This window comes from Eumetopias jubatus, unplaced genomic scaffold (assembly GCF_037043125.1).
Source record: "Eumetopias jubatus isolate StellerSeaLion01/CBP00866 unplaced genomic scaffold, mEumJub1_p1.0 scaffold_2, whole genome shotgun sequence".
Taxonomy (NCBI): Eukaryota; Metazoa; Chordata; class Mammalia; order Carnivora; family Otariidae; genus Eumetopias; species Eumetopias jubatus.
In genome coordinates, this window is record NW_028274808.1 from 136,294,955 (window position 1) to 136,315,173 (window position 20,219).

Genomic DNA, 20,219 nt, shown 5'->3' on the forward strand with positions numbered 1-20,219 from the left:
GGGTCAGGTGCTCTACCTGCATTGTCATTAATTCTCAGCACAATCCTCCCAAATATGAAGTTATCATCATACTTACTAAGGCTTAAGAGATGAAATAACAAGCCAGAGATCACACACGTGGTGAGTGACAGAGGTAGATTTCAGGCCTATGAACCACCATACCATTTCCATTCCACCATACTGCTCTTTAGAGGCAGCAAGCACATAAAACTATTGTAGCTTGATGCCGTGGTCTTAGAATTAGCTCATCAACTCTCTTCATTCTACTTTCCTGCTTCCACATTTTGATTGCCCAGATAGAGCTTCCGAAAGGGGAACCAGTGTGAGTATCTGTCCATTTGGCAGTTGTATTCCCCCCTGTACATGAACACGCTGGCATTGATTTGTTCACCGCTCTATTGTAAAAATGGTTAAGAGGCATGGGTTCCCCGCAGGCTGATGATTCTTGTGTGCTGGAGCATTCTGTTCCTGCAGACAGAGAAGATACCGTGCTTAGGTTAACCTCTAGGGTCCTACTCCCATGTGAGGGCACAGTCTTTGATGTCCTCCCTCATTTAAAATTCAGTCCTCATGCAGCAAGTTGGGGAAATGGTGTTACAGATGTAAGTAACTGGCCTAGACCCAGAGAGTTGATTACTGGCAACGTTAAGGTTGAGAACTAGGTCTCTGAACTCTTCCAGTGTAACCATTTCATCTGTGCTCATGCTGTCCAAGCATCCGATTTCAGGGGCAGATGTGGAATAATGGGTTTGCATGCTCAGTCCACATTCCAGTTTTCTGTACTCATGCTACATCTTTGGCCAATGATGAAATTATTTTTTGTTAGCAAAACTGATAGCTTTATTATAAGCCCACAATTTTCTGGACATAAATAAATGCATAGACACTGACTAGCCATAGTGGGTGTGCTTCAAATGTTCACCATCCTTCCATATTACAGAAACTGGGTAGGCACCGCTGGTTCCTACAGTAGCTTTTCTATATTGAATAGACTATTACATATAAATAGTTGTATTCATGAGACTTCACCTCAATTATTTCCACCACCTGGTATGGTATGTGCCACAAGCAGGATGTCAATCTTTGTGGATTGGATTGGATCGGAGTAGACTGGATTAAATTGATTGAAAGTGGTTCTAATGTCTTTTTTTTTTTTAAGATTTTATTTATTTATTTGACAGAGAGACACAGCGAGAGAGGGAACACAAGCAGGGGGAGTGGGAGAGGCAGAAGCAGGCTTCCCGTGGAGCAAGGAGCCCGATGTGGGGCTCGATCCCAGGACGCTGGGCTCATGACCTGAGCTGAAGGCAGACACTTAACGACTGAGCCACCCAGGCGCCCCAGTTCTAATGTCTTTCAACTCTTAGCTACTGTCATTTATTTAACATCCCTACCCAGACGGCTGTTTAGACCACACCACAACTGGTCACAGATACATTATTAGTTTCGGGTGTGTGTCCCCTCACCTGAAAGATCTACTTTATCAGGCAGGTCACTTCTGGTAACCAAGACCTTCCTGACACCTTACCGGTCGCCAGCCTTCAGGGAGGGCCATGTTAGTTCTCTGATCGCAGGACTTGGGAGGTCCAGGGAGTGTCAGTGTGCAAAAGCAGATATCATGGAGGTGCTCAGATACATAGCAGTGCTGGTTCAAACTCGTAAGCAACTGGTGGTTCATGGGAAACTCAAAATAATGAGCAGTGCTAGCTCCTTAGAGATACCTATTAATTACATTATTCTTCTGTTTGGCAGGTCACCTGTGGAGGTCAATTTCTCATAGACACCCCTGCAGCTTCTCTTTTTCACTTCCATTTATGTGGGGAATCTTTTTATTCATTTATTTTTGCTTTCAAATATAACACCCAAAATGCCTGACATCTGTTCTTGTTCCCCATTGTGTTCATTGGAGTTAATTTAAAATTATTCACAATGCATTGTTTTCCCAAAATTCATCTTTAGAGTCTTTGGAGATAGTTGCTCAATAACGTGTCACGAGAAAAGTTCAGATTTGCAAAGAATTTGTCATTTCCTCCTGCATTGCTAATTTATTTAGTAAGCATTTGTTTCTAGCATTCTTATCTGCCAAGCTGTAGACATATGTACATGCCAGATCCATAGAGCCATAAATCCAAAACTGTTAATAATCGCACTAAAAGTAGGTTGGAATAAACTTTGGTACCTAGCTCTTCTGAAAGTCCTCACCCCAACCCTTTTGTCCTTGCTTAAAAATACTGATGCTCATATAAGGATAACTGTGTTTATGAGAAGTTTCCCATTTAGTTCTCAACTAAGGCTCTGGAATATTTAAGCTAATGCTGGACAACTATCATCCTTGTTAACTGTTCAAGGGATTTCCACGAGCATAAGTGGCAGTAATAGATTGATTTGAATCCTGGTTTCATAAAATACACTCCTTTTCAGTTAAAGTAAACTCCCTTTCCGCCCTGTAAGAGTAAGGTGAATTTTTGCCTTAGTTATTAATGCCTGTTGATTTTATTTCAGTGGTACAGGCATGGATGGGAAGAAGTGCAGCGTATGGATGTTTTTACCTCTTGTATTTACTTTGTTTACTTCAGCTGGCTTATGGATAGTGTGAGTATTCTCTTATTTAATTATTTAAGGACTTGGCACAGTGTAGATCAAAATGTAGTTTTGATAGTATATGGCATAGCTATATAAGTGTATTTATAAATACTTTAAAATAGTGTTTACTAATTCGACCTTGCTAAAGTCCCCATTTGTCTTCCCTTCTATTACCCAAAGTAAAGAGCAAGAGTGAGTAATAAATTATGCAAAGCAGGTAGTGAAGAATACTGGTTTTATTTTGTGTTCCTGTGTTCTTTCGGTAATGAACGTTCTATAAACTGGTGATAGGGATTCACTGTTTTCAAGATTTGCTCATTATTCTCACATGCTAAAGATTCCATTCACAGTCCAGTGCATAGTCCGGTATGACTGGGTTTGGTACTCAGCTTATCACAGAATGCTCCCACACTTGCTTATTTCAAGTACTATTTCACTTCCAGCAAATTATTTTAGTTCCCTTGCAGTTCACTGAGAGAGGTGGACACACTCCTGAGAAATTAGAAAATTTGAATTCTAATTTTAGTTTCCTCAAAGTTATATAAGGTCTTATTTCTTTGTTTTCCCAGTTTCCAGATTATAATGATTACCATCAATTTGGAGGGTGTTTTGAAAATTCAAGAAATAGTATTAATCACATTTGAATTGTAAAGAGCCTTGTAAGTGATCTGTAGGTAAACATTATAGCAAAAGAAATTTTTCCCAGCTGGGAAAAACAATGAATATGATTTAATGTGACTAATCTAGTAAAACTGGGAAACAAGTGAGTCTTTTTAAAAATTTTTGTTTAATAAACTTTACTTGTTCTTTCTTCGTAGATACTTTATAGCTGTGGAAGATGACAAAATTTTCCCATTAAATTCAGCTGAAAGGTAAAGCCGATCTCTGGGTAATTCACTGTTAATCAGTAGACTTAATAAAACTCTTGCCACTGGTGAGGTTAAACTGTGCACAAATGACTGTACTTTAACTTGTGCTTTTTCTTTTCCAGGAAACCGGGCGTGAAGCATGCACCCTATATAAGGTAACTCGATAGCTCTTTTGATCTGTTGGATCCTAGGAGAAGTTGGGAGATGACTTAGTTTGGGCTACTGGGTCGCTAATAAACAAAAATTTATGTCTCACAGCTTCTTGGGAGGCTGGAGGTCCAAGATCAGGGCGCCAGCCGTCGGGTCTTGAGGAGGGCCCTCTTCTGGGCTGTAGATGGCCATCCTCTGATTGTGTCCTCCCACGGCAGAAATGGGACGAGACAGCTCTCTGGGATCTCTTTTATAAGGGCACGAATCCCACTCAGAAGGGCTCGACCGTCATGACCTGAGTATCTCCCAAAGCCCCCACCTCCTCATAGCATCACATTGGGGGTTAGGATCTCGACATAACGAGTTTTGAAGGGACACAGACCATTGAAGGTGGCAGATTTTAAGATAGTAGTAATAAAGCATGTCATTATTTTTCAAGTATTGCAGGTGATGAGCCTCCTGCAAGCTGTGTGTTTAGTCAAGTCATGAACATGGCAGCATTCCTAGGTAAGAAGGGTGAAAGAACACTTGGTGTGCTTTGGTACTTTTCTTTTTTATTTTAAATCTTCCCAAACCCACATCAAAAGCACGGTGGGCTTAGCTGACAATCTGGTATCATATCATGTCAATATGCCGAAGCTGGCTTTTTGTTTTGAGGGTCTTTTTTCTCGCACTTTCATGTTCACCCTGCTTACCTTACATCTTCTCTTCCCCTTATCATCTTTATCACTTCAGTGTTTTCTTGACTTTATTTCTGTTGCCACGTGAAATACTGTATTTCACGTGCCAAAAAATTCCTGCATGACAGTGTAGTAATGGTGCAATACATTTGTGTCAAGAAGAATGCCTTATTTATTTCTTCACTGGCAAGGATGACAAATGCATGGGCTTTGTGATAAATACTGATGTGTGGAGACACTGTCTTTAGATCTAAAGGTCAGCATTAACATGGGTGATGCTGTCTCCTGTACATGTATACACATAACTAAGATGGCAAGTGGAGGTGTAGGTTAAAAAAAAAAAAAAAGAAGAGACCTTTGGTGCTCAGGTCTGGTCCCCGTTCCATTCTTTTCCTTCAGGGCCCAAGACCATCATTTCACATCCTGTCGCCTTTGTTCTGCGAGCATTTCCTTCCGAGGATTGAGGGAACCAGCCATTCCCTCTGTCCTTTCCCACGTCCCCCTTGGATACCATCTCCCCAAGGCCAGTGTCCTCGGTGTCTTTCAAAGGGTCGGCTAATATCATCGCTGGCATGCTGTAGGGGATTGGGCCGGTGACAGCTCAGTTTTTCAACAACTGCTTTCTGGAAATGGTTCTTTTGGATGGTGAGAATTTCAGCCTTGGTGGCACCTGTCCCCCAAAGAGGTGACCTATTATTTCATCTATGTAGAACTCCACCCCAAAAAAGTTCTACTCGTTTTTAAGATGTTATTTTTTTAACGTTTGCGGTAGGAAAAGGAAAGACCTATAGAACTCACTGGAAAATCAAGGGAGATGGTTGGTCCAACATGCAACATAGGCACAATCTTGGTATAGAAGGCTCAGAACATGAGAAACATGGAGAGCGTTCCCAGGGAGGCCTAGGAGGCCTCTCTTGAACCTGTGGAGTTCAATGAAAAGTACACTGGGGGACTTGTCTGCAGTTACTAAAGTTCCTCCCTGGAGCTAACTCTATGTGGGTCAAAACCTTTCACCACCCAGGCGTCCCCAAAACATAGTCCCTTTTGCCTGAGCAGGAGGTGTCTGAAAGGCATGGACTGCCACGCCACCGCTAAGGAGGAGGTCAGATACAACCCTAATGCCGAAGTTGCCGAGTCTTTGAAGCACTCTCCTCGTCGTGTCCTTGGTAGGCAGGATTTTCATGTCTCGGCTATTCCCCGGTTCTGGAAAAGGCGGTACCTACTGCAGCTGACGCACACTTGGGCACCAGTGTCAGTCCTGGCCAGTCGGGTTCTGTCTTCCCTGCCATCAGCCTCAGCTATCATGGGCTTTAATTCTCACTTTTTTTTCCCTACTCTTGACACCAAGGCATAAATGACTGCTAAGGAGCTATTTGCACTTAAGAGAACACAGAGCCCCCCCGGGAGAGAATCTTGAATCGCAAAGTCAGGGACCTTTCCCAGTCAGCCTGCAGTCACGCCACGTAGGCCTGCAGGTCGGTACCTACTCATATGATCTTCCCCACGGGGTGCAATAATAGCAATAATTAATAGCAGTCATTTATATTCCAGGCATGATGCTAAGTGCTTTGAAAATACCACCTCATCTAATCACGAGACACAGGAGACTGCCCTTATTAAAAAGCTGTCACAAGCTGTTTGTCCTCCACTTGGGCTTTAAAGACACCAATGAACATGGTGGAAGCCACATATTGCTTCCTTCACATTCTTAAGATAATTTGATATTTCCCCATAGTCTTTAGTGTATAATCTTCAAAATGCCAATTTGCACAGCTCACAAATGTATCCAGTTATAAAGCTGATGATTAACTAATTATAAAAGCATTTCCAAAAACAAAGTAATGAAAACAAGCTCCCCTCTTCCAGAGGACATTCGTCATCATCTTATTCTCCGGCCCTCCCCTGTTCCCGCAAGAAGCACTTAAGCCTTTACTAGCGCTCGCTCTGAGGTATTGCAGTATCCAGTGTTTATTCTTTATTGTCTTCCGGCATTTCGGTGCCATCTGGTAGACACGAAACTGATGAAGATTAGTGTTCAGTGGGAGGAAACCAACAATTATTTATTTATCAACTCTGGGAGTGAAAAAGAATCCATTTACTAATGATTCTTGCCTCAAGTGGAGGAGGCTTTCATCTCCCCAGGCCAGTCCCTGTTAGACCTCGGACTTTTACTTTAGATGGCATCATTGACTTTAAGGAACAACATGGACTGCCTAGAAATCACTGCTTTTTGGCAGAAATCTAGATTCTAATTTACAATCTACAGGTTAGTTTAGCATTTATTAAAATCAGCAAAGATCTTCTGTCTTTTTGATGTACTAATCAAAGATCGACCTCAAGTATTTTCTTTACCGAATTAGTTATACACTTTGTCCCAAATCCGCACTTTTATTTCCCCAGGGCGGCGGGGAAAGAGACCTAAGACAAATTTCTTGAAAGGAATATTCTTTTCTGCCCTGAACAGGTTGTGAGGATAAAGCTGATAGGCTGAATGATCTCAGTCACTTAATAGCAGCTGCTCTCTCTCCTTCAGCCAAAACACACTGATTGCTGGGTTCTCCTGCAGTCATAAATAGGAATTTTGATGCATAAACAATAAAACTAAACAAATGAACAAAGAATTTGGCCAGGCACCAATTTAGAACTGCAATGAAGAGCTGCCGTTTTGAGTTTGAACTTTAAAAACCCAACCAGGGGTGCCTGGCTGGCTCAGTCGGTAGAGCATGCGACTCTTGATCTCAGGGTTGTGAGTTCAAGCCTCATGTGAGGTGTGGAGCCCACTTTAAAAATAAATAAATAAATAAATAAATAAATAAATAAATAAATAAATAAAAATAAAGGCCCAGTCAGCCTCACAATATTTAGTAAAGAAAATAGGCATTTATTCTACTCTTTGTGTTCTTTTAAAATAGATAAATAGGGGATACTTATATAGCAAAGGACTATTCCAAATACCATAAACAACAGAAGGGTGGGTTTTAAAAATCTTTTCTAAAACTGTTAATAAAATCTAAAAATTTTTTTAAAGATTTTATTTATTTATTTGACAGAGAAAGAGAGAGCAAGCAGGGGGAGTGGGAGAGGGAGAAGCAGACTCCCTGATGAGCAGGGAGCCCCATGCAGAGCTCGGTCCCAGCACCCTGGGATCATGACCTGAGCCGAAAGCAGACACTTAACCTACTGAGCCACCCACGCGCCCCTAAAATCTAAAATTTTTTTTTTTAAATAGATTTATTTATTTTTATTTTTTTAAAGATTTTATTTATTTATTTGAGAGAGAGAGAATGAGAGATAGAGAGCATGAGAGGGAAGAGGGTCAGAGGGAGAAGCAGACTCCCTGCTGAGCAGGGAGCCTGATATGGGACTCGATCCCAGGACCCTGGGATCATGACCTGAGCCGAAGGCAGTTGCTTAACCAACTGAGCCACCCAGGCGCCCTAAAATCTAAAATTTTTATTGAAACTAAAAGACATATCTTCTGATCAGAACATTAATGTAGTAAAAAATTGTTCAGCGTATATAAAGTCAGCTTTGAAATCACTCCACTGCCCAGAAGTCTTTCTCAAGCATGTATAATTAAATCACTACTGGGTTGAAAAGGACTTAATAACCGATAATCTGAATCTGCCTCTATTAAACCTGTTAATAAAACTGTTAAAGGACCAGAAGCTTGTAATTTCCACCACCTTAAAATTTCGACTAGAATCTTTTTCTTTCTTTCTTTCTTTCTTTTTTTTTTAATGTAGCCTCTATGACCAATGTGGTGAACTCACAACCCTGAGATCAGGAGTCACACGCTCTACTGACTGAGCCAGCCAGTTGCCCATAGAATCTATTTTTGAAGGAAAATTTGCCTAGTCTGAGCTGATTAATAATGGTGTTAATAGGTAAAGAGGGCAGAGTGTGGTGTTTGGAATGCCGTTCTGGAAGTTAGGAGTGTTGGGTTGAATTCATGTCTCCAAGTAGGTTTCTGTTTCCTGCTTAATTTCATCATCTGTTCATGATAAAATTATTTCTCATCATATTACAAGTGGGAAGGCTAGCAGGGCTGGGACCAGAAGATGATACATGTCCTGTGTTTACCAGGGAGAAATGAGTAACACAGAATATGGCCACTGACCCTCTTGCTCTGGGCACAAGGGAACAAACTGACCCGACAGGTAAAAAGGAGAGCCATCTGTGTCTGCTTCAGCAGTGCTTTAGGGCTTAAGCCGAAGTTCTAGTACGATCCTATTCCCCCAAATTAAATGACATCCAGAGCTGCTAGAGTAATACTTTCCGCTAGTCATTTTAATTTAAGTGTTTTTAAAGATTTTTATTTATTTATTTGACAGAGGGGATTGAATACAAGCAGGGGGAGTGGCCGAGGGAGAAGCAGGCCCCCACTGAGCAGGGAGCCCGAAGCAGGGGCTCGATCCCAGGACCCTGAGATCAGGACCTGAGCCGAAGGCAGACGCTTAACCGACTGAGCCACCCAGGCACCCTCACTAGTCATTTTTAAAAGAAATGAAATGTGCTGTCTTGGTATTCGGTCATTATGTCCTAATATCCATACACAGTTAATAGCAAGTGTCTCCTGTGGTGCCCTGTGTTGAGGATTCTGGTCTTAATCTAGAGACCTCTTTATCTGATGATCACTTAGGGCTTATGTGGAATTTCTCCTTCGCTTCCTCCTCCTATTCCCATTTTAAAAAGTAGGAAGAAGTTGTGCTGATTTTTTCATCCTCTAGGATACTTGTTGTCATTATTAATAGACTCTGATGTATTATAATTTCTAACTAGGTCCCTCAAACCATTAGGTTTGGACTCTTTCAACTCAAGTATCATTTATAAATTCTATGACTTCTAGTGGGAGTTAGACGAAGCGTAAATATACTAAAAGCTAAGTCAGAGCTGAACAATTTGAGATTTTATAAATTACGGTTTACTACTATTTTGTTTCTAAAATCCAAATCTTAACCAAGTTGTATACACCACTCTTTGATCAGAGGTACTTGGAACTGAAAATCAACTTGCTGAGCTTAACTTTGTAGCTTCCCACTATGACATTCAGCAAATTTAGGAAATGCAAATTTATGGAAGAGTTTTCTTTATTAATGACTACTAATAAGGGCCTATAATGAAGATACAAACCTTTAGCAAATAATTACCTACTTAATTGCTGTATAAATAGGATAATTCTTGAATTTCTAATTGTCTTCCCTGATAAAACTTAGTGTCAAAATAAATTGTCTTAGGAAGTAGAAAGTGCATTTCCTTATATGTAGATATAACTTATATTAACTGCAAGCACTTTTTTTCCACTTATTTGTAGACTAACCTCTCCCAGCTTTTTGTATAAATATGAAAATACCCCTGCACTAAGCAATTACTAAAAGGGGATTCTTATATTCATGGCTTGAGTATGGACCATCCTCAAGGTTGCTATTAGAAGACAGGTTTGAGGTGTGCCTGGCTGGCTCAGTTGAAGAGCATGTGATTCTTGATCTCAGGGTTGTGAGTTCGAGCCCCACATGGGGTATAGAGATTACTTAAATAAATAAAACCTTAAAAAAAAGAAGTTAGGTTTAAATCTAGGTAAATTCCTTCATTCTTTCTGATTCTCCCATAACAATGTGCTTCGAAAGATGGAGTGGGTTTTCAAAGTGAGTAACATCATAGAAGTCTTGAGCTTTCATCATATAATCAGCGTGATTTTCAGTACATACCAAACCCCCAGACCTATGTTAAAATTCAGATTTCATAATTTGATTACTATAACTGCTCTAATTTAGATCGACTATCCTTGTCCTTTGACAGTGGACACCTCCAGATAGAATTAGAGGGAAGTGGGAATAAACCAGTAATCAAGGGATTTGTACACTTGCCTTGTCTTCTTCCTGTCTCCAGGAATGATTTCTGGCACAGGGACCAGTGGGTGTGTCTGGAGGTGGACCCATCTTCTTCCCTGTGTCTGCTCTAACACTGTGAAACTAAAGGGGGGGAGGTGAATTAGTGAACTCTTGAGCCATGGATTGTCTTTATTCCTGTCTTAATTGTTGTGTGAGGCCTCTGCAATGTTCTCCCAAGCCAATGTGTCCTGGGCTGACCTTGTTTTTGAAAACTCTGTGAACAACCCTTGCACCACTCAAATAACATATAGCACTGCTGTTTCAACTCCTCTCTGCCTCCCCCAAAGTAGGCATAGTAAAACATCCAAATGATCATGAGCATCACGTGAAAAATTTCTTTTAGAAATTATCTGCCATTTCAGAGATTTAAAAGTGCACCATGGCGCAAAGTTTAATCTTGCACATTGGGGCTTTAGAACTCTGCCTCAGAATCTAGCTGCATGATTTAGATTTTTAAATGTTAACATTTTGTTTTATCCCCAGCTCTCGTGGTAGCTGTTCTGCGCTTCATACAGCTGAAACCCAAGGTTTTAAATCCATGGCTGAATATTAGTGGATTGGTGGCACTGTGTCTGGCCTCCTTTGGGATGACCTTACTCGGTAATTTTCAGGTACTTCATTTGGCCTTTTTCACCTCCTTCTCCCCCTTCGCCTAGAGGGTGGTCATAGCCACTGATTCTGCACAAATCTTTTAAATAATGCTAGTGGTGGTTCCTATTAAGCACAGGTCCTCCAGCAGTCAGTGCTTCTGGTCCTCGGCCCCATCTGCTGATGTTGGCACTGCACGTGTGAGGGCGCTCACTCTGCACTGGAAGTACAGCACCGCTATGGGGAAAAGTAGCCTCTACAATCGCAGTGTATCTTCGACAGAGGATTTCAAAGTGCTCTATACTTTTTCTCATAGAAAAATTGTCTCCTAATGTAACTTTCTAGAAAACTAATATGATCATGGCCTTTCTAAAATTAAACACTGAAGGGGCCGCTGGGTGGCTCAGGCGTTAAGCGTCTGCCTTCAGCTCAGGTCATGATCTCCGGGTCCAGGGATCGAGCCCCGCATCGGGCTCCCTGCTTGGTGGGAGGCCTGCTTCTCCCTCTCCCACTCCCCATGCTTGTGTTCCCTCTCTCGCTGTGTCTCTCTGTCAAATAAATAATAAAATCTTTTAAAAATTAAATTAAGTTAAACACTGAATATCCTTTTTGGATAAAAGCTTGCATTTCATATGAGCAAGCTCACGTGGGACTCAAGTTTGCAAACACAGAATTTCTCTAGAACACCTAGGACTTGTATAAAGGTCTACTAACACTAACTCTTCTGCCCAGACATTTAGAAGCCCGAGATCACAACATTTAAGAATCATTTCCCTAGGGGTGGCTCAGTTGGTTGAGCATCTGGCTCTCAATCTCAGCTCAGGTGTTGATCTCAGGGTCATGAATTTGAGCCCTGTGCTGGGCTCCACGCTGGGTATGGAGCCTACTTAAAAAAAAAAAAAAAAAAAAATTTCCCTTGCCAAGACCATCATCCACCTCTAGACTCAAACAACTCCATTTGTAAGACAGACGAGGAGCCCCCACACGGGAGCGGTGGTTGTCTGATTGCCCATGGCTCGTTCCCTTCCCAGGGTCCTCCAACCTCTGCTTTATACCCTGGTGAGAAACTTCCTCCATCCTGACACCTCTCCCCATCTGTGGAGTGAAATCCAAATGGCAGAGGCATTTAAAAATATAGAGTAGTGGATTTTCTAAAACTGTGTCTCGTTCCACCCCTCAGTCCTGGTAATTCATTACACCAGGAAAACTCATTCCCCAGCACTTCGCCTGGCACAGAGGAGCAACGGAATAGTTCCTTTTGAATCGATGGGTCGTTTGACAGATCGGCAGTCCCACTCGTTCTTTTACTACTCTAGGGCCCATCCCCTATCAAGCCAGACTTACTGAGTGGCTGCTGCCTGGCTGTGCTGTAGGGGCTGTTTATAAACCTATTAACCGATTAACTCTATAAAAACCAGGGCCTGGATGGAAGTTACTGGGTAGACCTTTTAGTCTTTCCTAAAGTCCAGAGATTGGGTTGTTTCGGTGAACCACAAATACTCAAAACCACGAATGATGACACGACATACGAAGAACACTTTCTGGAATATCTACAGAGAATACAAAGGAAACAACAAATTAGTTGCCTGTGAAGAAACCAAGTGGCTAGCGTATGGGGTGGGAGACAGACTTTTCCATCCATACTCTATAATTTTTTAAAGTTTGAACCATGTAATTATACAATCTATTTTTTAAATTAAGTTTAAAATAATAAATGAATGGACTGTGTATATAACATGGAAAACCAATTGCCTAGAAGTAAAATTGTATTTGAGGAATTGTTATTTAAAGTAAGATTTGGGGCGCCTGGGTGGCTCAGTGGGTTAAGCATCTGCCTTCAGCTCAGGTCATGATCTCAGGGTCCTGGGATGGAGTCCTGAATCGGGGTCCTTGCTCGGGGGGCAGGGGGGGAGAGTCTGTTTCTCCCTCTACCCTCACCTGCCCCTCGTGCTCTTGCTCTCTCTCTGACAAATAAATAAAATCTTCAAAAATAAATGAGTAAATAAATAAATACAGGTGTCCTCCGCATTAAAAAAATATGTAAATAAATAAAGATTTGAAAATATGTCTTTTGAGCTAAGAGAGGAAAAAAGTGGCTTCTTCCAAAGAGGAAAAAATACTACAGCCAAAAACAATAGAAAAAATTGTAAAAGGAAAGCAATATTGATTTGATGCAACCATTATTCTCACAGCAATGTCAAACAATAAAATATCTGAAGACAATAGCAATTCAAAAAATATTTTACTATGTTGTAAGAGCCGTCTCTTCAACTATAGATTTTATTTTCTTATATGTGTAATTAAAAAATACATAATTGCTAAAGATGTTTTAAGGGACCAGTATATTATTTTTTTTAAAGATTATTTATTTGAGACAGAGAGCGAGCGAGCGAGCACAAGCAGGGGGCCTTACACGGGGCTCAATCCCAGGATCCTGAGATCATGACCTGAGTGGAAGGCAGACATTCAAGGCAGACTGAGGCACCCGGCACCCCGTGACCACTATATTAAAAAAAAAAGTGACCAGTATATTTTTGACATCAGTAGGCAATGGTTTGGAGAGTTTACGTCTTTAACCCTCAAATGAAATAACCCAAATGGGTCTCCTGTAACCTATTAACTCTATAAAAGCCTTGACCAGGAATCTTGAAACACTAATGTCCTTTAATCGATCTACAAATATGGAAAAAGCTTTTAGGTGAAAATTTTCTTATTATTATAAAAGGAAAATTCAACAAAATCCCATTAACAATGAATTGGTCACATTACACAGGCCAGTTTTGTAGGAGTAAGTGTTGTTAGCTATGTCAGTAAAATCTTGACCCGCTTAGAGTATGTCCTCTTCGATCACTAAAAACACAGCCAGATCCCGGGTCTCATTTCTTAGCCTGGAAAACAAAGTTTGGGGTGTATGTTTGTAGAAACTGACATTTCTCTTTTTGGTGTAACTGTTTTTCTTTTGCTTTTCTACACTTTTCTGGAAAATAAATTCAAAGAATAGATTACCACTGCCTGAGTGGGTTATTCTAAACAAATATTTTGAGGTCTGGGGGTACTATTTCTTTCCCTTTTCCCCCTCAGAGTTCAGACCATTTGAGAACAGACACAAAGAGCCAGTGAAGATGAAGGACTCTACTCTTTCCAAAATCTATCATCCCATTACTGAGACATCATTTTACCTATTTTTTTCTCCCTCGGGTGTTCCACTGGCCATCATGTCTTTTCTAAATGGGCCTCCTTGTCATTATCTGTTCCTCCCTTAGCTCACGAATGATGAAGAAATCCACAATGTCGGAACTTCCTTGACCTTTGGATTTGGCACGTTGACCTGCTGGATCCAGGCTGCACTGACACTCAAAGTCAACATCAAGAATGAAGGCCGGAAAGTTGGAATTCCACGAGTTATTCTCTCAGCATCTATCACTCTCTGTGTGGTCCTCTGTATCCTTTGAATGTGAAAAGAAGGTTCTCTGACAGTGAGAGTAAAACACAGATATGTAGATGAGAAAATCGCCATTTCCAATTCGTTAGGATATTGGTCAGATTATCTCAGAATCTTAGACAAAAGACAACAGGAATGGATATAGAAACAAAAACTCCCAGGCCTATTTTTTTATGCCAAAGAGGAGATGGAGAACTAAAAATAAAACAAGCTCTGCCTTCTCAAAATTGTTTCTATCTGTAGGACGGGTGTTCCTTATCATTAACGATGTAAAAGTTTCCCTTGATGAAAAGCATAACGAAGATGGGGATTGTTTTTCCCTTACATCTTAAAAAAAAAGTTAATTTGTGACTTTATTAATGGCCCTGTTATTTCGTTTAATTTTCAAAGGAGAACGGGGCAGGCCTCCTGTGTCACACCCTGGACTTCAACTTATCCACTAGGTAACAAGCAGAGAAACCAGGAAAAGCTTAATCCCAAATACGTCCCACGAGACTAGCCCAGGAGGGAGCACGGTGACCCCACCTACCGGTAGCGTGGCCCAATAGAAGAAGCCGGCCACTTCCAGTGCGACCAATCAGATCAGCCACTCGTTCTGTGGGGCAGAGTGATCTTAAGTGTTCACTCCAATAGGTTCTCCTCGGAAACCAGAGAGGAAGGGAATAAGGTTCCTAGGTGGTAGAATGTATAGCTAACCCGATTACATCTTCGGGCACGTAATCGCCAACATTTATTAGGCTGTTATCATGTGTTAGGCGTTATTCTAAGCACTTTAAATGGATCAACTCTTTTAATCCTCCTTTAACAAGAATAGTAAGGACAGAGATAATTTACCCAAGATCACACTCTGCATGCAGTGATCTCGACTTAAACTCAGGCACAGTTTGAACTCTTCATCACCACACCCTCTCGCCTTAGGGAAAGTGGCTTTAAAATATGAAAACGTTTGTGGTTCAGAGATGTCCTGTAGGTACTGGAGTCTTTGGGGTCTTTATTTCTTCTTTCCTAATTGCCAACCATGTGACTGGTTTTTTGAAGTTCTGCAGCACCTTAGAGAACAATTGAGGACTGGAGAATCAAGCCAAAATTCGTGCTTATGTCTAGCCACTTGATAGAATATTTTATGAGTAAAAAGGTCAGAATTCAGGTATGAGATGTGAAGATTTATCCCTTCCCCACTAACTTAAGTAATAACATTGCTTTGCCAATATTTTGAGCCCTCAGTCAGAAGAGGACGTACAGACTTTATTTTGCGTTTTCAGCTTATACCAAACAATCCTGAGCCGTGTTGTTTCTGAACATTTGGAACCCTGTCTTGGTTCCCAGGTGAACAGATCCGGGCCTTCTCAGGACAGCAGAGTCTGGCTGAAGTAGTTTCACCGTATTCTTTTGCCCTCTGAAAATTTCCCAAGATTTTAAGTGTAAGTTCTGAAGATAGAGCTAATTCCAAGGGAGCATTTCTGATTTTTCCTTAAAAATGTATTTAGACCGTGGCCTCTTGGCTTCTTACTAAAGCATGCTTTGAAACATTCTCCTTCCCAGCTCCTACCTCATGTATACTGGTGTGTGAACGTGTACACTCCATATAGATTCAGGCATAGGAGTCTCATTTGTTGTTTTAATAGTGAAAACTAGCAGAAAAGGAGGAGGGGCCAATTACACATTATTAGCACGGTAGAGACAAAGCTTCGATGTAGGTAATTAGTGATTTGAGATGTTCAAAATTGTTTCTGCAGATAGAAAGATGACTATGAATCCAGTCACTTGCAATAATTTTTTAAAGATAAATTTCTTTTTCTGGCCATCTAATTTTTGGGGGGAGTTTTAATCCTCTTGCTAATCTCACAGATTATTAGGCAACGGTAAGAGCTGCATGCCTGGCCCGGGAGGCCGAGTCCTTGTATTTGAATTCCGGCTCTACCAGTTAACACCTCGGTGACCTCAGGCAAGTTACTTAACCATCTGGACTCAGTTTCCCTATTTTTTAAAATGAACTGATGATAATAGGATTGCTGTGAGGATTAAGTTAAGATTTTCCATGCAAGCACCTAGACACATGTCTGGCACAAAGAGCTCAGTAACGTTACTTCGTATTATTCATGCAAGTGGTGTGTTCAGCAAGCTGTCAAGCTAAGTTCTGCTGATGGGGGAGGGGGGCGGGGAATGAGCCTTTTCTTGTGGCCTGTCCCTGTCCAGAAAAGAGCCCAGTTTTAATGCGGCTGATGGTGGTACCTCCCTTAACTGCTGCTCCTCAGATTTCATACTCATGGCCCAAGGCATCCACATGTACGCAGCCAGGGTGCAGTGGGGTCTGGTCATGTGCTTCCTGTCTTATTTTGGCACTTTTGCTGTGGAGTTCCGGCATTACCGTTACGAGATTGTTTGCTCCGAGTACCAGGAGAATTTCCTAAGCTTTTCGGAAAGCCTGTCCGAAGCTTCTGAATATCAAACCGACCAGGTGTAACCTATCAGCTTTTCCTTGCCTGTGAGGTGGGTGTGCTGGGGGAAGGAGCCAGAAGGACACACCCACAGGACTTGGTCCATAACCTCATCACACATTTTACACACACACACACACACGTTCATGGCCACATTTGCCAAATGAGCTTTTCAGGGCAAGTTACTTCTTTAACGAAAAAGCACAAGCCCTTATGTGTCGAAATACCTGCTGTTACATTGAAAATATATGCACGACAGAGCAAGAAGCTTGTGCATGATCACTTCTCTTTTCCCTCTCTCCCCCAGTACTCCCTGCTCTTCTCATTCTCTTCACGTATTTCAGACATTGTGATCACCCTGCCACAGAGTAGGGCAGGCCAAATGTAACATGGGAATAATGCCAACTCCCAAAGTTGCCTTCAGATCCAAAGGGCTTGGAACCAGCTCATGAGGAAGTTCTGAATCTGGCACTAATACTCTTGAATGGACTGAGTATCATCAAGAACTTCCCCATAAAAACTCCCTTCATCACTGTTCAGTGGTCAGCTGTGTGGAGTCAATGAGAGGAATATGCTACAAGCCCACCACGATTTGGACTTTACTGTGACTGAGAAATATTTCCAAATGTGAATATTCGTAGGGACGTGGTCTGCCAGGCATGGAACAAGATGGGGGCAGTGAGGGTATGGTTTCGTTTTTGCTTCCATAGTATGCTATGTACAGATTTTGTTTTATATTTCATAGTTTGCCTTCTTTTTTTAAGTAACTACCGTGGGTCTCTCAAGAGACATGGACAAAGAAGATGTAGGCCAAATGAAAGAGCTGAGCTTGTTTTGGGTTCAACCATGATAAAAGCAAAAAAAAAAAAAAAAAAAGTGACCTGCAGGCTTCATTTGCTGCTTTTATGTTCAAAGCTAAGAAAATGTTCACAGAAAAGCACAAAGAAATATTTGTGGAGGTAATAGGAAGAGCTCCTGCTGGACATTTACAAAAGGAGTCTTAGAGCATCTTGTTATAAGTTCAGATCAAGGCAGAGCTACTTAATATGTATCTATAGCTCAAATTTAGTATGGGGGGCGAGGGTTTAAGGGCTTTTTCATACTTGGAATTTGTAGAAACCAAATCACCTTTCCCCCAAACAAACTGGCACGGCTGATCCCCTACCGCCCAACATACACGTTTCACCCGCTAAGAGTTTAGAACGCAAACCATAGACCTAGGCTTTTGAGGCTGTGCTTCATAAAGAGCAGAATTCTGGGTTCAAAATGCCCTGGAGTGGGCCACATTGACAGACCCTCCATGAGTGCACTTTAAGAAGTCCCCAAATGTACTTCACAGGAGCCTGGGATCTCATGGAATATAATGTGAAAAAGATTGTTTTTTAATTCAACCCAAACTCAGATTCTTGAGGAACGGGTCCATGACTTTTCATCTCTGTATTTCTCTCTGCCTCCCAGCACAGTGCCTGGCACATAGAGGTGCTCAACAAATGTTGTTAAATAGAGTTACTGGTAATTTAAGCGTAGGAGAAAGGAGTATCAGAGAAAGATTCAAAGATGAGAGAAGAGGTGACTGTTTCAAGCAAGACAGGAATGGAAAAAATCCTAGAGAAGGATCAGATCGGGGTGAGAACACCTATGAGTGATAGGTGAAATGTGAGGAAAAGAATCAAGCAGAGAGCATTCTCCTAGGAAAAAGGCATCTTACTGTAAATAGTCCAAGGTGACATTTATTATTTTTGAATACTGCTTTTGGGTTTGTTTTTTCATTTTTATATTTTAAAAAATTTTATCAGAAAACAAAGATTTATGGAGTTTTCTTTTACTCTACGCAATCCAAATTAAACAGCTTTTGGTGATGCACTCTACACTTTCTTAAGAGTATATCTAAATAGCACAGTTTAGCAGAATCAAGCAATGACTGGCATTGGGATCTGACAACTAAATAAAATTCTTTTTATGCAGAATTATGATTTGTCTCTTACACTAACATTTCTTCTGTGATACTGAAGCATGTATAAAGTCCATCAGGCACTCTGTTGAAAATGTACTTCAGTGGGGCGCCCAGGTGGCTCAGTCAGTTAAGCATCTGCCTTCGGCTCAGGTCATCATTGCAGGGTCCCAGGATCGAGTCCCGTGTCAGGCTCCCTGCTCAGCGGGGAGTCTGCTTCTCCCTCCCCTTCTGCCCCTCCCCACCCTCGTGCTCTCTCGCTCTCTTTCAAGTAAATAAATAAATAAAATATTTAAAAAAAACCAAACCAAAAAATACACCTCAGTGTTATATTGGTAGCATATTTCTAGCATGTTTTCCAATACCTATAGCCAATTCTCTGATTCTCTGGACACCAACTGGATGTCCTACAGTTCAGTTCAATTCTAACACTACCCAGAGTTACTGTCAGTCCCACAAGACTGCCGTCACTCACTTCAGATGCCAGTCCCAAGTACTGAGTCCCAGGTTACCCACACTTCTTTCCAACTTGTTTATAAAATTGGTAGGGAAGGGGGGGGTCCCACAACTCCCTTCTCTTTTAAGTCAGATAATTTGCTAGAATGGCTCCAGGAACTCCAGAAAACACTACTTCCATGCGCCTGCTTATTATAAAGGATGTAACTCAGGAACAACCAAATGAAAGAGTCAGATAGGGCAAGGGAGGGGAGGGATGCAGGGGCATGCCATCCTCCCAACAATTCCATGTGTTCACCAACCCAGTTCTCTGAATCTCTCTGTGCAAGAGTTTACAGAGCTCAATTTCCAGCACCCTCCCCCACATCTGCTCCTGGAGGTTGGTCAAGAGGTCCAATCCCTTGGTCTTTCCGGTGACCAGCTCAATCCTGAGGCTATCTGGGAGCCCCCTCCCTAAATGACCTCATTAGCATAAAATCGGGCTTATTATGAATAACACAAGTCACTAAGTCAGGAAATTTGAAGAGTTTTAGCAGCTCTGTGGCAGGAACCTAGGACAAAGACCAAATATATTTTTGTTTTAGGCCACACATATAAATCAAGATCAAGATTATAGTACTTCCTAGGAGTTAAGAAACACAGGATTCTTCTTGGAGGCCAAAACCGGGGACTCTGTGTTTGGAATGAGCATGCCTGGAGGATCTAATGCAGATGGCCCAGAGAACAAAGTTTGAAATGAACTGAACTTCGTTTTGGTAATCCCACTAGGTCTCTTGAAGAAAAGTTCTCCTCCTAGTTAGGAGAGCAGTATCTCTAAAACAACGTTAACATTTTAAAGGTTCCATCATTTTTCTACTGAATCGGAGAACTGACTGTGGGTGAAGTTTGACCACCTGTTACCGGGTCTTCTTTGCCCCTGGTGTGGGAAAGTGAAACTTTCATATCCTAGACTTGGTCATCTGCTGGTTATAATGGAGACTGAAACATCAGTTCATTTTTGCTTAGGCATTGTGTCATTTGGGGTACATTGGGTTTTGCTGTCCCAAAATAAAAGGAATAAAACTTAAGTTCACTTCTCATACGAGAGGTCTATCCAGGGTTGGCAAGGGGGTCGTGCTCGGTGCTATGACTCGGACCCTGGCTGACAGAGGCTTCATCCCCACACGTGCTT

At 41.6% G+C, this 20,219-nt stretch overlaps 1 protein-coding gene across 1 annotated transcript; it reads left to right on the forward strand.

Moving 5' to 3' along the window:
• The first annotated feature begins 2,509 nt into the window (after positions 1–2,509).
• Positions 2,510–18,446, forward strand: TMEM150C (transmembrane protein 150C). The gene is made up of 7 exons (XM_028124200.2): positions 2,510–2,592; positions 3,402–3,455; positions 3,575–3,607; positions 4,042–4,109; positions 10,657–10,784; positions 14,025–14,202; positions 16,459–18,446. The coding sequence occupies exons 1-7, from the start codon at positions 2,513–2,515 to the stop codon at positions 16,665–16,667; spliced, it is 750 nt and encodes a 249-aa protein (XP_027980001.1). The 5' UTR covers positions 2,510–2,512; the 3' UTR covers positions 16,668–18,446.
• Positions 18,447–20,219: the final 1,773 nt, after the last annotated feature.

What these genes read in the sequence shown, in the direction of transcription:
- TMEM150C (XM_028124200.2), top strand. Translation starts at nt 2,513, where the DNA reads ATGGATGGGAAGAAGTGCAGCGTATGGATGTTTTTACCTCTTGTATTT. An exon ending in CCTTACTCGGTAATTTTCAG is followed by an intron (nt 10,785 to 14,024) that starts GTACTTCATTTG and finishes TTCCTCCCTTAG; the next exon opens with CTCACGAATGATGAAGAAAT. An exon ending in CACTCTCTGTGTGGTCCTCT is followed by an intron (nt 14,203 to 16,458) that starts GTATCCTTTGAA and finishes GCTGCTCCTCAG; the next exon opens with ATTTCATACTCATGGCCCAA.